General features: G+C 38.6%; 1 protein-coding gene across 1 annotated transcript in view; it reads right to left on the reverse strand.

Moving 5' to 3' along the window:
* Positions 1-18936, reverse strand: part of cadps2 (Ca++-dependent secretion activator 2) — a 244053-nt gene that overhangs the window by 30597 nt on the left and 194520 nt on the right. The window contains exons 18-24 of the mRNA XM_055222491.1: positions 17055-17211; positions 11471-11612; positions 10477-10596; positions 9278-9307; positions 3979-4134; positions 3681-3828; positions 816-830 (exon numbers count right to left, since the gene is read on the reverse strand). Of these exons, the coding sequence (XP_055078466.1) occupies positions 816-830; positions 3681-3828; positions 3979-4134; positions 9278-9307; positions 10477-10596; positions 11471-11612; positions 17055-17211 (768 nt within the window). The remainder of the gene's footprint in view (positions 1-815; positions 831-3680; positions 3829-3978; positions 4135-9277; positions 9308-10476; positions 10597-11470; positions 11613-17054; positions 17212-18936) is intronic.

An 18936-nucleotide genomic window follows, 5' to 3' on the forward strand; every position in this document is an offset into this window, starting at 1 on the left:
GAAAAAAAAGGTAGTGACATTTCAGATCAGAGAGTCATTTTAGGTTTAAACCAACTGGATTTAAAAAAAGACTTATTGTGCATGTGTCTGCTATAATCTGTGACACTCCTGGATCATTATGTTGTAATTTCCACATTTTAAATCATAATATTCATCTAAAACGACTCAATAAAAGAAACGAGGCTGCTGACGTCTGCGTTAGAAAACTGCGGTGGCCCAATGGGAGCTGAAGTCGCCGTAAACGTCATCGCAACAAAAAGCCGTGGAGCTGTCGGGCTGTCGCTCTGAATCCTACGCGTGTCATTGATTAAGGAAATAAAATTGGAGAAAAAGCAGTGGGCGCCGGTGGAGGTGAAAACAGGGGTTGATCAGCAATATGGCGCCTTGAAAATAAGAGATTAAAGATTGAAACATGCACAAACCACTTCAAAAACAACTTCGAGAGGGTAAATGAGAAGGGAAATCAACTGTAACATGGTAAAAAAAAACTCAGAAAAGTCTATTCTGTATAATAGGTCTGCTTGAATTGTAAGTAGCAAACCAAATACGAGAATGTGAGGCTCATTCTGCTTTCTGATTGGAGAGTTGAGAACCAAAACAGCAAATTATAACAAATAACTTGTCCATCATATCCAATGTTTTCGCAAATTAATAGTAAGTCAGTGTTGCATTTATAATCAGCTAAAGCTATATTTGGTTTGAACATGAACAGTTCCTTTAATAATCAAAATGTGAATGAAATCAAACGTATTGTAATTTGTTATGCTGAAAACGTGGTATTGAGGAGAAAACCATGATAAGCCTGGAGCACTTACCCATTGTTTGTCAGTCTGGATTCAAACAATGACGGGTATGAGACATATGGACATGCGGGGAGGGCCACATGCAACAGAGAGAGAGAGGCAACAGGTCAAATTAACACCAGGACTAATGCATACACAAATGTACTGGGAATGTAAAGACAGCAGTTCAATATAAGGGAATTTGTTACCATAGCTACGCATTTCATTCATTTATGACATTGTTGGGAATCCTGTGGGTATAAAATAAATACATTTTCAAATTCAGTATGGATGTCTATTAGTGTGGGCACGATACTGACATTTCAAAGCCGATTTTGATACTAAGACATTGCAATATCAATACCATGATGACAGTAAAAACACTATTTAGACAATATAATGGGCTTAAACTAGTCTATGCGTCTATGTATCGATACCTGCTCAAATGAGTATCTAGTTTTTCAGCGACATGGTTCCAGTAGTTTCAGTTTTAGTATCAGGGTCGTCAGAAGTATCAAAAATCTGATTCTAACTAATGCCTATGAAAGTCTACTTCATGAATACAAGAAAAAAAAAAAATCATACACTTTAATTAAAAGCATATAACAGTTAACAGTAATTAATTAAAACATATTAATAAAAATAATATCTTTATTAAAATGTACAAGCAGTAAATATGTACTTTTAATTAATTTGTTAAAACATAACACTTAATAGTCTGGCAATTATAGATCAACATGAGGTATAATTTATAGCCCTTAAAGACGCAATATAACTTCTTTCGTCACTTACTTGACTGCATGGAGATGTATTGCTTGCCTGGAGGTTTCACAGTATGGCATTACACTCGTCTTGCATTTATTCAAATACAGCTGCTTAAAGTACATATGACAGGTTTTCGAGTTTTTCTAATTCAGGCTTGGTTTGGTGGGATAGTACAGCAAATATTTATCATAGTTTACATCAGTTAGGTGGCAGTTTGTGGGGAAATAGCTCTAAAACTGAATCCCTCTACCTTCCATTTGTCCCATAAAGCAGAGAATTTAGGCACAAGGAACGCATTGTAAAATATAAAATATATAAAGAAATGCAAACAAAAAATACAGAAAAGTTAGTATTTTTAGTAAAAATCTTTGTTTTAGTGAAATGTGTAGTCTAACCTGTCATACACACTAAATACACTCTGCTGCTCCATGAAGAAAGATAGATACGTTTAATGCTATGCTGTGAAACATTCCAGGCAAAATAATGACATCTCCATGGAGACAAATAGACACTCCAACAGAAAAGGTTACACGGTGTATCTTTAATAGTAAATGACAATTCCTTAACATAGTATCTCTCAGTATGATAATGGCGGCTAGACTAGATACAGTTTAATTTAGGTATTTTGCTGCTGTCTGATGAATATGAGGCAGCCATCACATTTTTTTTTTTCTAGGATAAAAAATAACCAGATTTACAGACAGTTTAATTAAATCATTAGTCATGGCTTCAGATTTAGTCATGGATTAATATAAAAATTATTCTCTTGACATGGTTGCCAGGCTGTAAAATATGCAATTTCAATTAAAAAACAGCTCCGCTCTAGCAACTCATTACAGCTAAACTTAACTCTGCTGCAATTACCAATGTAAAACAACTTTGAGTACAAAACTGAGTTTAAGTTAGAGATTTTTTTTTTTTTTCCTCTGGCAGTTCAGTTTTCTTGTTTATCTATTGAATAACTGTCTAATCATGATAGGATTTAATTAGCATAAAAACATCTCTGGATAAAAATAGCATGGTGTACTGCATAAAATCTGTTATTAAAAGTATACAGCTCACATGGAAACAGTACTTTAATTTTACGGACTTCCCTCAACTCAACCAAAGAGTGAGTTTTGTTTTGTAGTAAACTACCAATTCTAATCCCATATTTCATCAGTGTAATTTATGCTTTTAGTAGAACTGTCCTATATATTAAATGTGTGACAATGAGAACCTCAAACTTTAAAGTTGGGTTCAAATGAACTGGACTAGTTCTAGGAGCCATTGTGCGCTATTAAATTCAAACTAAGTCAAAATCTAAAAGCCATTTATGTCCTCTCCCATGTTATCAAAATAGCATTGAAGTGTTAAACTACGGACACACAAGGACAAACTTTGTTTGTAGCTATAGCTATAGCCTGTACATGCGAGTAAAACTGACATAAGCTCCCCCTCTCACTGGTTGTACACAGCTCTTGTGGCACCAGTTTGTGCTAGTTCTGGTCTGGAGGTCTCAGCAGAATAATTGATCAGGCCGACTCGGTGAGCAGTGGAGTGAGGGTTAAGAGAACAGCGAGCTTAGCTCTCTGTCAAGACGACATTGGCCAAGGGTTGGCTCTCAGCGGCGCCAAGGCTACAGCCGAGGCGCTTTATGGTCATCCATTTAACAGCCAGTGGAGCGCTGGGCTGTTTGCAGTGAATACAAATACACCTGAACTCAGCGTGCAGGCTTTCAGCGCAGCTTTGACAGAGCTGTGACCTCCAGCAGCAAGCCGGAAAAGAAAACTCAACTTCAGGCTTTAGCAGGCTCTCCCAGACTGACCAAGGACCACAGATTTAACACAGAGAGGTGCGCTGGACCCACTCAGTCAACACTTTACATGCTAAAGCAAGTGTCTGAGTGAAACACTTGTGCATTCTGCATTATTGTATGAAGACATCACATATTACAGTTTGAACTTGGTTTTAGTCTTGAACCTCAAAAACTTCTCAGAGCAGCCACTTAAGCATTTTACAGCCTTTTCTCTATAGCTGCAAATGCAGCAGGGGGATGTCAGGTGAAACATGTACTGTACATCAAAGTACTGACCACCACAGAGTACCACTACTCTGATGTGCAGTAGTGCAGTGTTATGTTAGTGTACCTACCTCCTGGCCCATGTCCAGCACACAGAGCTTGGAGCACTGCTTCTTGGCGTCCATCAGCACATTAAACATGGTGCAGACCGAGAGAGGCACCCGGAAATCTGTGGTCTTACTGGACTTCTGCATCTTTGAGTCAAACGCTGACTTGGTTCTACAAAGAAAGAACAAACATAAATAACACTAATAGTATTATTTGCTATTAAAGTATGAATTAAATTGTCAAATTGACAAATTACTAAACACAGACTCTCACTCCATAATAATTTGAATGACTTATGTCTTATCTGTACATGTGTCTGACCTCTTGACACAGGCCTCCATCATGTCGCTGGCCATCAGCTTCAGTCTCTGCTCCAGGTGTTTGGCAAACTCAGGCTCAGGCCAGTGCAGGTCCATCACAAACATCTGCAGAGCATCCAGCTTCCAGAACAAGTCTTCTGACGTGGCTGTACCATTGCTGTGAAGACAAAAGTGCAGAGCAAAACTCAATATTTACGAATAAGTGTGATCAAGTGGAATGGCTTTATAATGCTGGATTTTAAATGATATCACAATATTTAAAAATGCCAGCCAACAGAATTGAGGATAAGCATTTATTTTTTTTAGGCTTAGATTTATAATGTCCAAAGGAAAACTAAAGTAAACAGCTACGCATTTTAAAACAGCACTGTACAAAACCTTGGGTAGAAATCATCCAAAATGCCACTGTAGTAAATGAGGCTAGAATTCCATTGGACCCAGAAGTGAAGTTAAGACATCATCACTGTACAAATGAGATGGGGCTGAGTAGGTCATATGTCTCTTGTTGATATGACTCTAATAAATATGATAATGAACCTTAAATAATATAAATGATTAGCTTGAATATTTGATCACACTTCACTTCACTGGACTTGTGTGGTAAAGAATTACACATAAGAAATAACAATTTGAAAATGACAAGACCATGGACTGCTCTCTGCTCCTCTCTGCAAATGAATTATGACAAGCAATTAACAGAGATTAACTCACATTTGAGCAAAACAAATACAACAACATAGCAACATAAAATCAGTGGGTGGAATGAAAATAAAACAACAATGCTTAAAGAGGTGCCATTTTACCTCTATGGGGTAGTAACTGCTAACACAACATATTTAGATCATCATCATGCGTTTATTGTTTTGAAAATGCTATATTGTCTGAAAACAACATATTAATATATTTGATAGATTTCCCTTTTTTTTCTTACATGCTGAGTCTCCCCTCCCTTTGCTCTCTGTGCTAAGTCACCCCCTTTCAGAGAGCTATCACAACACAAATAGCGTGCATCCTGCGAATTCAATTATCGCACATTGCATCACGTTTGTCTCGTTGTGTTGTTTTGTATCATGATTTTGAATATTTATGGAGAATGGACGAGTATTGTAAAGAATATTATAGCTAAACATAAGTAGGGTTCGAGTAGGACCTGAAGAGATCACTAAATTACTGAAACATGCATGGATAACATCTAAAACCTGTTCAGGCATGTTTTTGAGGAGGGAAAACGTTATAACATGGTAGAAACCTCAAAAAAAAAAAAAAAAAAAAAAAAAAAAAATCTACAAAAATGTCATGCTTCCCACTAATGGAAGGTGACAGACAATGATGACAGGCTTTGCTATCCAAGCTGATAAAATGTGTTTTGAACCAAATATGTAAATAGATACATTCATAGCTTATCAACAGGTGTTAAATGGTCCTTTACGGCACAAACAAGTCCGACTCAATGACATAACACTCGAAAGATACTCGGTGCAGCAAACACATTTATTGTTCAAACTGTTTTCAAGTAGAAGATAACTCATAGCATTATATTTGTACAAGTGGACCATAAAAGACGCATTACTAACACTACTAATAAAACTACAACTACATCTACTACTACTGTTGTGATTGTTCCAATACAAAAAGCACCAGCCTCCCAACTGCTGACCTTACTGTTACCGCTCAATACCGCTCAGTTCACGAGAGAAGTGACTTCGACACCATAGACATATCATAGAGTCAACAAGCTAATTGAGAAGTTATGATAATACCTGCATACTAATCAACTAGTACTACTACTTTTAGCATTGACACTGGACACCCATTTGACTAGGTAATACAGAAGAACATAAATAAACAGAACAAAATCTGGAATAGCCCCGAATCCCGAATACTTTTAGAACTATCTTGATGTTTATCGGAAGTGTCACATGTCTTTAAAATTACATTGTATAAAAAGTGGTGATGGTCGGCTAAAGGACAGAGGATTTACTAGATACAGCATGTATTCATCGGCATCATGTAGGATATAATTTAAGAAGCACTCACTACGTAACTGTTTTCTGTAACTGCTGCAGTAAGCCTTGTCATTTTGGTCTTAAAATGTTCGTATTAACCCGCTCTACATGATCCTGGTATTTTTATTTCGCTACTGTGTCTGTAAATCAATATATAAACATTAATAACAGACAAATCAAGCGCCTTCTTTCCCCGAGGACACGCCCGCTACCGTTAGCAACAGGTTGGATTGGCAGCGTTGCTAAGCTCCCACTCCATCCTAAACCAGCGGTGCGGGCGGGAAGGGGCGTTACCTTCATCAGCCTCTTTCTGAATTGGCTCTTTGGTTGCTATGATACTCGTGGTGGGAAATACAAATACGGAAGTTGGCTCCAAATTTGCCCCTATAACTGCTAGCCTCCACGAGTTTCATTTGGCTGGAGTCTACGGGTGACGTCACACTCCCTTAGTCCACTCTTTATACAGTCTATGAGCCACCTGCTTGTATCCATGGAGATGCACTTGTCATTAATGTTACACAGAGTCGCATTACACTTATCCTGCATTTACACAGTTCCGAATATACAATTTATGTTGCCCTGTTGGAGTAATCTGCTTGGAAATAGATACGTTTAATGTCGTTTAATGTCATTCTGTGTAATATTTCAACGCAAAATCATCTCCGTGGGAACAGGTGGCGGACCCTCAACCAAAAATGTTACCTAGTGCACAATAAGGAAATTGTTCAAAATGTAGGCTAGTGTTTTCATTATTATTGCCATCATAAATATCAAATAACCTACTCAAAAGTATTTGTTTTTTCCACCTGATCACAGATGGACATTTCTCAGACTAGTTTAAAGGTGACACAGCAACACACGGCAACACCCCTCTCCCCTGACTTCCAAGTGTACAGCGACTCTGCTTTAGACTGACACCCACTACTCCGATGGGAAGGGGAAAAATCTCCACTCCCTCCCTCACTTTTCTCACTTCGCCTTTAAAAGACTGTTACCTCACCAAAAGTGCTGCGCGCAGGATGACAGCACAAGCTTTGGGCTCACGTCTGTCTGTGTGTTGCAATTAGACGCTCTTGTGGCTATCCCCCTCTTGTCTAATTAGTGGTGCTCCTCTCTGTCCTAGTCCCAGGAGATCTGGACAGTCCCACTCGCCCGTCTGTGCTTGCTAACGAAGTGCCAGATTTCTGCTCTAGTTTTTTTCCCCCTTTTTTTTTTTCACTGGGCGATAGGAGCGGAGGAGAGTGAGGTATAGCGACAGTGCACAGTGAGAAAGATTACAGAGGGAGCCTTTTTAAGAAACGCACCCTCCGCAAGCCTCCTGGGACCCCCTAAACCGTCACTGACCCCCCCCCCCAATCCCCACCCTTTCCAACATGGCCACCAACGCTGCCAGTTCTATCGTTTCACGCTGATAGACACAAGAAAACACAAGCAGGATCAAAGGGAGAAATCACTGTCGCTTGGCAAACATTGCTTACAAGTGATTTTGCGAGCTAGAATGGTTAGCAGTTAGCAGTTTTCGTAGTCTTGCTCTGTGGCCCTGGCATTTGATCTTGAGTTTGATTCCTGAGTTTATTTCATATGTCCAATAAAAATTAAGCTATCCACCCAAAAAAAAAAAAAAAAAAAATCTTGAAAAAACACCAACAAGAAAAGACTTTAAAGCTATGTTGTCAATATAAGACAGACCCACACAAAATCTAAAATCTCTATATTATCCTTTAGCTCAGATGCCAGTTTAATAGTGGTGAGACGTTCATGAACAAGCTGGTTCTTTGGAAACGTTCCTTAACATGAGTGGTTGGAACCGGATCTCATTTGCTAAAAGAACCAAATCTTTTTGTCTAACTTGTATACCATTTTATACTAATTAACACTAAACATAACACATTTTTATCAATAATTATTATAGTAGTGCAACATTTTATTTGGATTAGCTTATGCATAATTCCAAAGGGTAAACACACATCCATTTTCAGTTTGAACCATTTTAAACAAATCTGAGTCTTGGTCATTTTTCTCTGTGATTAGCTGGTAGATAAAATGAGTTCTCATATTGGCTTCTTTCATATAAATAAATATAAAAAGAGCAAGTCTTTTGAATTGCTCTTTGACATGAATAGATCCATAAGATTTCCATAAAAGGGCCAAAAGTCCCAGCTCTATAGTTTATCGCACCAACTGTTAGCGACAATTAGACGGCAAAGGGGATATGTTGATTTTTAATTAGCCTATGCTTGGACCTCACATAAATGTGGTCGATGGGTCGGTACTAGCAAAAACTGTCTTGACGATTTAGAATTAGCATTTTTGGGTTTTGGGTTTTTTAATAACAGAACTTAAAATACATAGGGGAATGGCTCTAGGATTCTTAAAAGTTCCCTGACTACCTTGGTGTAGAGTTACTGTTTGCATGGCATGTCTAATCATTCTAATACAGAGCTTTTCAACTTAATATTCTCGAGAGCCATGGCTGGATAGGTGCACGACACACCACCACCTTTTTTTTTTTTTCCAACTCAATTTGGGGTTGTACAAAATAACTTGATAATATAACAACAGCTACTATAGTCACTAACATACAAAACACTTTAACAACATTGCTCTGCCAAATTGCTAAACCAGTATTTAATAAGATCTAGACTCGCACCAACCAATCAGGATGAAAAAAGTAGGACTAAACCATACTAAACCAGAACTAACCCAGAATGAAACAAGCTTCAAACCAAGACACAACCAGTAAACATGACAGATGGTCCCGAGGTTGCAAGTTGAATAAGCCTGTTCTAATGCGTATGATTCAAAAGAATGTTCTGTTTTTCCATCATTGAAGTCGAACACCTACTTACTTACAATTCTTTTTTGATTACTGCACTCGTAGTGTGTTAAAACATCTAACCTCATTTGATATAGTTTGGCATGAAATGGCATTTAAGATTCTGATACAGTGAAGTTGAGTTTACACAAAAATGTACACCATACTTTAAAAACGCATAGTTCTCCTTTCATTTGGACATATTTACAAGACACAAACACAAATTTAAATGGTGGACCAAATGACTACAAGTTGGTACGGTAGTTGACACTGACAAAGCATCATCTGAGCATCGGTGTCAAAGTGGAAAACTCGGCATATTATAGAAAATGGATTACTCTGAAGATATAGAACTGAAAGACATTTATCTGACAGACAGGAGCATTGGTTAGCTTCAGATTATTCACAATGTTAATTGACCCAATGTGAAGGTGAAGATGAGGCAGAATCGCGCTGATGAAAAAAGGACTTTAACTTACAAGATGTCAGGTAGATTTATTCCTTGCAGGCTGAAATAGAGAAATAAAGTTATTTTGAAAAGACATTTTCAATTTGACACATTACAAAAATGTTCTGAAAATGCAGGGCCAACGTCGATGTTAAGACTTAAATTAAGATGCTGATGAGCGCTAAATGATTTGGATGCAATTATGAAAACAAACTGAAAAAAAAACATGGCTGTGAGTTCATGCAGGAAGTTTGATAAATAGACAATAAGAAAAGGACAAGATGGCGGGGTCGGTCCAAAGGATGGTGCACAAAATATAGATTTAATTGGCTGGCAAGGCTGAAGGTCTTCACAACTATTTCGTTCCAAGGTCTGGACTCTTCTGAAGAAATGGTTAAATCTAAAATGCTGTGTACAGTCCTTATAATAGTAATGAGCTACTGTATATGACTATATTAAAGAGCCTGTACCAAAATTTGAACCGTGAGAAAATAACATGTTTCAGGACTAACTTTTAGCTCCTTCGCTTGATCTGATGTTGAACCACAACAGAGAAACACCTGGAATAGTCACAGGCTGTTGTTTCCACATGGTTCTCATCCAACAAAATGCCTTTTAAATGGGCACTATCTATCATGATCATAACCTTTAAAGGGGATATATTATGTTTACTTTTATGTGGCTACTATTTATTTACACAGCATATTCTTTGAAAATATTAGATTGAGCATGTTTTGTCCGTAAATCAGGGGCGGTGCCAGGAGGGGGGCTTGTGGGGGCCTGAGCCACGCCTAGAATGCCCAATGCATCCCCCATAGCGCTCCCAAAGATTATTGCCCCACTTTCATAGCACATTCAGTCTCAACTAAAAATGTTCAAATGGCAAACATGGAGTGTTCAAATGAGACTACAATAAGAACATAATTCAATATTAGTTTTTATAAATCACTACAGGGGCTAACTTCATTTAAGTGCACTCACATCCATATAAGACCCTCAGTTAACATGTTAAGTGAGCACCCCCACTGAAAAACTTAGCACCCCCATAGCACCTCCAGCCAAAAATGTCTGGTGCCGCCCCTGCACTAAAAGTAATAGCTCCTCCAAATACTTTTTTATTCTTACTTGAGTACTTTTTACGATTATTTGCTACTCTACCCATGTCTGCTATTTGAGTTCATTGTCTTTGGTGAAGACCTGTTGCCGGACCACCCTCCCTGTCATACGTACGTGTTTTCACAGAGGGGTCCCATCCAGGCGGGGGCAGAGAAGCTGGGCATCTGGGGCAGGGTGAGGGGGAGGCTGGGCACTTTGGGCAGCGGGACGTTTGCTAAATTATTCGTCAATGATCTTTGTGGATTTATTAAACAAAAAGTAATGTAGAAAGAAGAAAGGAGAAACAGCATCAGACTGGTAGCATACTGTTTAATAGCAGCCACTTGTTTGTCCTGAAGTAAATATTAAAAGAAAAAAAACACCAATAAAAGACGGAAAGTCATGGCTAGCTTCTTTTCAAGCTTTTCTCTTTCATTAGCGTGGCGTCGTGTTAAAGAGTGTGGCTCTCAGTGCATTGTGGGAGTTCGTCCTTGCTGCGCATTGAGCCGGGCTTTTGTTCAATGGCCACCCCGCTTGATTCGCGCCGCTGCCTCGTCTTTCATTGTCCCTTTAGATCTGTGCGATGGCGATGAGTACACTTCAACAAGCATCGTATAAGGCAGGAAGCAGGGTAAAGACTGCTACATTTGGAGAAGGTATTTCACAGCAGAAAGTAATAGGCCAGATTGGAGCTGTTTACAAGGTGGTTTTGAAGCTTGGGTATTTCTATATGTATAAAAATGTTGTGATCTGTTAGCTGAATATGTAAGTTTAAGAATTATATAAGGTGAGAATATTTTTGTGCATTGAACCACGAATGAGGAACAAGTGTCAGTTTGAAAGCTTAGTCCTGCCCTCACTTAGTCCCGTCTAATTATGTAACGATGAACCATGTCCGTAGTAGAAGTAGTAGAACTAGTCCGTAATAGAAATGATCAGGATCAACATTTGTGAATTTATCTTTTGGACATTTCACGGCAAACTACAATGTATTCAACAGGGAAATCTGGCTCTTGCCCCAATCTGGGAGCATGACATCATCATATTTGAATCTGAAAATCATCAATATTGCTTCTCTGATTAATGAGTCTATGCTAATGCTACGAGTTCACAGTGTTTTGGTTCTTACTTGACGGACTGCCACGTCTCCTGCTCGAAGCCGCGGTGGATGGACTGAGCGATGGACGACTCCATGAGGTCGATGTAGCGCACCACCAGAGGCATGAACAGGTCCTGCAGGTGTTTGTGGAAGGCCCCATTACACAGGTGAGCTGCACACACGGGACAGGGAAAAGCCAAGTTCAAGCACGGTTACTACGAAACAACGTTATGGACCTTGGGCCCTGCTATTGTCATTTAGGTTGTACTATTTTGCATGTGGCTTGACAGACAGACAACAAGATTATTTGCCTGGAATGTTCCACAGTATGGCATTAGACCAGGTGAGCCCGCTAACAGTAAGAACAAACACCTGTGACTGAGTAAACGCAACTTGACTGTCATACTGCGGAACAGGCAAGACGATAACATCTCATTAAAGACAAATAGGTACAAGACCTTCCAGCAGAAAAGTTACATAGTGCACCTTTAAAGCAAAGTTGAAGGTTAAGTTTTGCTCGAGTAAAATCAAAAAGGGAAAGCAGCTGCCTTTATTTCAATAATGGTAATGAATACCTCTCTAAATGATTAGCAACTGAAGTATTTCTAAGAATGCTCACCAAATTACAAGCTGCACAAAACAAGTGCTCTTCAAGGATCCACAGCAAAAACAAAAAGCATGAAATTAGAAAAGTTATTGGAGCCACTCAAGATTGTTCATGTTTATTTTTTCCACACACAGTGCCTTGTATGCGGATATGTGCCACACTGTCCATAAACTATTGGCTTTTACAAATAGTTTGTACTCAGATTAGCATATTTTTATAATATGAGTTAGTAGACCAAGATATATTGGTTTCAAATCGAAATTGCAATTTGAATCGAAATAAGATGCTAACTAAAATGCTAAAAAAAACACTAGTCTCAATGCCAGATGTAAAGAGCTTTGTCTTACGTAGAATAAATGAAAATATAGGCCCTTTAATCTATTCATTTATCTATTTCTTCCTCCATGCCTTGTACTTTAATGATGTAATGGAAACTAAGAAGTTACATTTCTTTGCCCAGATATGAACAAAACACAGTAACAGGTGTTGCCGATGCTTCCTGCCTGACACCTGACACTTACAACTCCAATTCCCACGATGCCTTGGGACACACACAAACCTCCATCTTGGCTCCTCGGAGATGGTGTATTGTCGGCGAACAGGCTTGTCTCGGTGGGCTTCATTAGTTTTAATTCCTTTCGCTCGGCTCTGCTCATGATTAACACTAGCCTTTTGGCCCTCCAGAGAGCCAACGCGCCTCCCTCGCACCCGCTTGCCATCACATGCGGACAATAAGTGAGCATTTCAACAAAGCCTGACAAACTACAAGGCATGATTCACTTTCTACAGGACTTGCAAATCATTTTATGTCCATAGAGAGTCAAGTGAACGCAACGCGACATGGAAATGTATAGTTAAATATGTAATTATTTTGGGCAGTGTGTGACTGAATAATGCGAGGGATTGTGTCCACCAGACCTGGCTAGTAATGGATAGGAGTTGGAAAAAAAAAATATGTTCAAGTTACAAGTTAAAGTACTCCTTTAAGTCCTAGTGCTACTTTTACTGCTATTTCTACAATTATTGCTCTTATTATCCATACAAGGGAGGAACAAGAGCTTACATCACAAGATCTCCCAAGACATTTTTTTTTCTATTTATTTACATTTGGCACAGTTTAAAAAGGGTTAAATGCTGGTGAGTTACATCTTTTCGAGAAGCCAAAAACAGGGCTGAAATGACAGCAAAAATATAAAATATAAAATCAAAAAATATATATCAAAAACAGTAGAGCCAAAACTGTGACCTGAACCGCACTATTTATCTAGTATAAAGTAGGACTAAATGTCATCATGTCTTGTTCTCGAGAACCCAATCTGGTGTCTTGTGTCGTCTGGTAGAAATGGTCTCTTGTCCCACCCCTAATCAGTTACTAAAACTGTTTCAATTCTATCTATACTTAAGTAAATGAATGCAGTACAAAATGTAGACACAAACTCACAAAAATATTTTCGTAGTGCACAATGGTGAACATAAACCCATAACAAATATTATAGTCAGCAAAGTCAATTATATTAATGTTGACGGGTCATGTGGATTTTAACATTTGAAAAGCATAGACATTAAAATATGTTGCTTTAGTATTTTTACACAAGCCATGACTTTAAATATGACATGACATGATGATATTGTATATATCCCATAAGGTGACCTACTTAACATTACATATATTTGCAGTACTTTCGCCTTTTGATCTATTAGCATTATTGTTGTAGCTAACAAATCAAAACACACGACTGTTACGAGTACAGACAGTTATTACAATTCTCCCCTTAATAAAAAAAAACAAACTCGTGATATCACATTTTCCCTCCTAACATGTTCGTGCCATTATAATGAATAACCTTTTTGGTGCAGTCAAAACGACCATCCCTGTGTTTCGGCTCTGTGTATCGCCTCCTCTCGCTTCCATTCACATCGGGCAATGTTGTGACACTTGGAATAATTACGGCATTAGCAGAAGAGGGTAATTAGAAGAATATAAAAGATATGTCTGTCTGCCTGTCTGTTACTGTACTAGAGCTACTTTGGCACCACGCATGTTAAATAATGCCTCGCTCGACGCCAAATCTACAACTGGCACCGAGACAAAGACCGGAGGAGAGAGAAAGAGAGAGAGATGAGAGCCAAGAAAATAGATTCCTCTGAAAAGTGAAGCAGGAAAACAACAAGGAAAGGAACAGCAAATAATGTAGGGTGAGTCATCAGTGTGAGTTGTACTAGCTAGAATCTGGCTAAAAATGCTAGTATGTTGGTTTTGGCTATTAGGCCTTCATTGGGTTGGAACTTGGAAATGCTGCCAGGAACCAGTTAAAACATTTGGCAGTAGTTTCAGAGACAGAAGGGGGTAGGAAAAATACGGCAATATTTGTACAGCACAAAAGCTTTTAAAGGAAATAGATTTTTATGAGCTCAAAGTTGCATTTAGATTGAACTGTACTGATCTGCATTTGAGGCTTGACTGATGTTGTGAATGTGTTTTTGAATGTCATTTTAATTGCTTCCTGTACTATATTTTTCTACTGTATATTATTGTATAGAGAAAAGAGCAACTATGCTACAATTAGAGAATAATTAGTAGACTGTTTATCCATAGATTCAGTCAAATTTGATCAAATCACAGGGAGAAAATCCATTTCCCAGGGAGGAGTATAGAGAATAGGGCTGTCAAAAGTATCAAAAATCAGATACTAATAATCAATACAAAAACTAGCATCGAAATGAGATGTTTATATCAAATGGTAACGATACTAAAAAGTCACATTCACATGACAGAAATGAACTTCTTGAATAGGTTTAGAAGGATTTTGAGCTGTATCAGAACAAGTATAAGACACATAGACTCGTACACGCCCATGGACCACTGTGAAACCCAGCTGGACGACGGATTACGCAGATATAAGGCCACATGGAAATACAAAAGAAAGTACTTTGAGATAATGTTGAAAATCACATTATATTGTTAATAATTGTTGTAAATAAATAAAAAAGTGTTGTTATCATCATCGTGGTATCAGAAATCTATACCTTAGTATCAAAATTTTAGAATCGTGTCAACTCTATTAGAGATTATTGCTGCAGTGACCTCAATACTAAACTTTAACTACAACAGAGACAAGTATTTATAACTTACTGCTCACGGCTAATGTAAAGTTAGCAGTTTCATTCAGTTTCATCCTCAGGCCTCTTGGTTATTCACAGAAATGTCCTTGGCCAAAGATGAACAACCACAGTTTACACAAGTCTATACTAGTCTATACAAGTCGAACACTGTACTGACAGAAAATATATGAAAGAAGAAGAATTTAATAGCTTTAGTTCGACTTCAGTGCTTTCAGAGGCTGTGTTTGACCTCTTGTATCTGCAGTACAATGGGGACTTGCATAGGGAGGTAGAACGAGAATACAATTAGAAACTATTAACTATTAATTAAGTTCAATGCTAGTCATTTAGCAAGATTTTCTGCTCACTTGTGGGCATATATAGCCTACAGTATTTATCCATAAAGGCTGATTTTTATTTCTTATATTTTACCATATTTTACTTCTCTAGCGTGTTAACTGCTAACACATAACATATTTAGGTCATCATGTTCCCTTCTATTGTTTTGAAAATGCTAGATTTGCTGAAAACAATGTATTACCATGCTTTATAAGTTTCAATTCAGTTTTTGTTCTGAGTACCCCCTCCCTTTGCTCTCTGCGCTAAGTCACTCCCCCTTCCGAGCGCGATCACAACACAATCGGCGTGCATCCCTCTAATGAAACTACTGCACATCACATCAGGTTTATCAAGTCGTCGTGTACAGTTTTGTATCATGTTTTTGTATATTTATGTACAATTGTCGTGTGGGAGTGTGGATGATGTAGACTTATGGGTTGAGCATTGGACAGAATCTTACAACTTACCATAAGGAGGAATGTTTTTGATGTTGGAAAGCTAAAAAAAAAAAAAAAAACTTTGCATAATTACCTCCTCTTACCTCCTCCTGTTTTAGCAGAGTAACATTTCAGAATACTCTTTTACTGATGTATATTTGCTCCAGTGTGAACTTTTTTGTAAAGTAAAAAAATACAAGAAACTGTGTGCTGTCTGTATAACAATTAACCATTTTTATTGACAGCCTGCCAGTAATTGTTGTTAGCAGTACTGTGACACCAAAGGTACTGTGTGCAATGACCCTGGACAATTGTGAAACACAATTCTAAACTCATTAAGGTGAAGAATTACGATGCAAAGATGCGTATTTAGTCGTCTTTTTCACATTTTCAAAAGCCCTTTAACTAAATGTTCTTTTCAGGTAGGCTGTTTTATGGGTTACATTTGAGCAGAGGTAGGTGGTACTCAGTTACATTTACTTGAGTAACTTTTCTAGCTGCATACTCTTATTTGAGTCATATTTTCATTAAAGTAACAGCACTCTTACTTGAGTAAAAGATTGAGTTACTCCTCCCACTGTGAGTAAATCTACAAGTGACACAAGCTTCACGTTGACAATATGACATGATTTGAACATTTGTGTTTCTTCTCCTTCAGAATAATGTGATTTTCCTCATTTGTCTCTATCTTTTGAAAACACCAGATTTTATGTTATTTAATGTTTGTCTTCCATTTACATAAACTTCAAATTATTACTCAGATGTTATGTACCTTTTTTACTTTTACTGGAATAAAATTTTGGGCTACTCTACCCACCTCTGAGTTGAATTAATAATTAGCAAAAGAAAAAGCAACAGTCAAACACCAGAAAGGAAGATGTAATTTTCAAAAAGTAATCTAGTAATTAAATCACTTCTTAGAGATTATGAGTCGCCCCCCCTTTTTAAAAACATATCAGTTACTATGTTTTTTTGCCGCTGGTCACATTGGATTGTTTCGTATTGTCAAACCACAGCAAAGGCTCATACTGTGACATAACAGAGATCAACATAACACTGAGGAGTCGTATGCCCCATTATTTGACCCTGTACCATTCTCACATGTGACTGGATGCTGCTTTACACTCACGGTCAGTCAGAAAGTAGTTGTTGAGGAGCTGGAAGAGGGGGAAGCAGTTCCACGAGTCTACGGGCTGAACCTGCAGCGCTGCGTCCATCTCCGCTCTATACAGGGACAGGAAGCTCTCAGAGTGCTCCGCCATCAGCTCGGGCCACCACGAGAATGCCTGACAGCAGAGGGAGGGAGAGAGGGAAAGAGACAGCAAGAGGGAGAGAGGAGAGAGAGAGAGAGGGAGAGAGGATGAGAGAGAGAGAGAGAGATAAATAGCAAGAGGGAAAGAGAGGGAGAGAGAGAGATAAACAGCAAGAGGGAGAGAGAGAGAGAGACAGCAAGAAGGAGAGAGAGAGGAAGAGAAAGGGAGGATGAGAGAGAGAGGAAGAGAGAGGGAGAGACAGAGAGAGAGAGGGAGAGAGGGAAAGAGTGGGAGACAGAGAGAGAGAGAGGGAGGGAGAGAGAGACAGCAAGAGGGAGAGAGAGAGAGAGAGGGAGGGAGAGACAGAGAGAGAGGAAGAGAGAGGGAGGATGAGTGAGAGAGTGAGACAGAGAGAGAATGAGAGAGACAGAGAGAGAGGACAAGAGAGAAAGACACAAAGAGAGAATGAGAGAAAAAGAGAGAGGAAGAGAGAGAGACAGAGAGAGAAAATGAAAGAGACAGAGAGAAAGAACAAGAGAGAGACAGAGAAAAAGAAAGCAAGAGAGACAGAGAGAGGAAGGAAAAGAGACAGAGTAAACGAAAGAGATAGCGAGAGAGAAGGACAGAGAGAGAAAGAGAAGGAGAGAGACATAGAAAGAGAGGGAGAGAGACAGAGGCACAGAGAGAAAAGAGACACAGAGAGGGAGAAAGACAGAGAGAAAAAGAGAGAAACACAGAGGGAGAAACAGAGAGAGAGAAGGAGGGGGTGATGAGGGGATAAAGAGAGAAAGAGACAGATAGAAGGTGGGGAGAGAAGACAGATGAAGAGAGAAAGAGACAGACAGGAGGCAGAGAGGGAGTTGAGGGACAGGGGGAGGAAGTGAGAGGCAGAGAAAAATAGAAAGAGAGAAAGGAGGAAGGAGATTAGGGAGGATAGATGCATGCATAATCTGATATCAGTGTCAGAAATGTATCTGTGTCCCCAGATATGAGATACACATGTGCAAATCAAATACAGCTTTTACTGATACAAATTCTAATGCAGATTTCTACTGAAATTATAAAAACCTTGGACATGATGGCCAAGTTGTTTATGTTATAATTTGATGTTTTCGTTCTCAGAAAGCAGAATGAGCCTCACATGAATATCTCATTTGGGTTGCCAGGTTCAATGCTGATTTGAATCGTCACTACCTAAAACCCAGCACCAGCAGCCAATCATGGATCAGTGCTAGTGCTGGCAACACACATTCAGTTATGATTCTAGTACCTCTTTTAAAACAGTTCCTCATACATCCTATATCTACATAACTTCTCATATTACCACAGAACATTATAGTTCGGTTACTGTTAAATCCATGTATAAATACGTTCACATACTGCATATTCCCCATAAGAATCCACAGGTACACACTCAAGGTCACCCAGTCTTTCCTAGCCGTTGTTTTCTTCCTTTTAGATGGCGCTTGTTTTTCCCTATGAAGATTTCTACATCACATTACTGTTTAAACAACACTGCGCACAATGCTTTTAGGCCAGCAAAGACGTTCGCGAAAGGGTAATAGCTAACAACAGAGCTTTAACACAAGGTACAGCATAAAGGATAAACATACAAATAAATATATAAAGCCGCTATTATTGCTACGCGTTGGTCTTTTTCTCGTTGAAGGTTGATGCAGTAAAGACAGAAATGCTATTAACTGTTATGTGTACACAGTTTATAGTACACAGTGTTAGTGCTCTTGATCTGGAGTTTGC

This window comes from Periophthalmus magnuspinnatus, chromosome 6 (genome assembly GCF_009829125.3).
Source record: "Periophthalmus magnuspinnatus isolate fPerMag1 chromosome 6, fPerMag1.2.pri, whole genome shotgun sequence".
Taxonomy (NCBI): domain Eukaryota; kingdom Metazoa; phylum Chordata; class Actinopteri; order Gobiiformes; family Gobiidae; genus Periophthalmus; species Periophthalmus magnuspinnatus.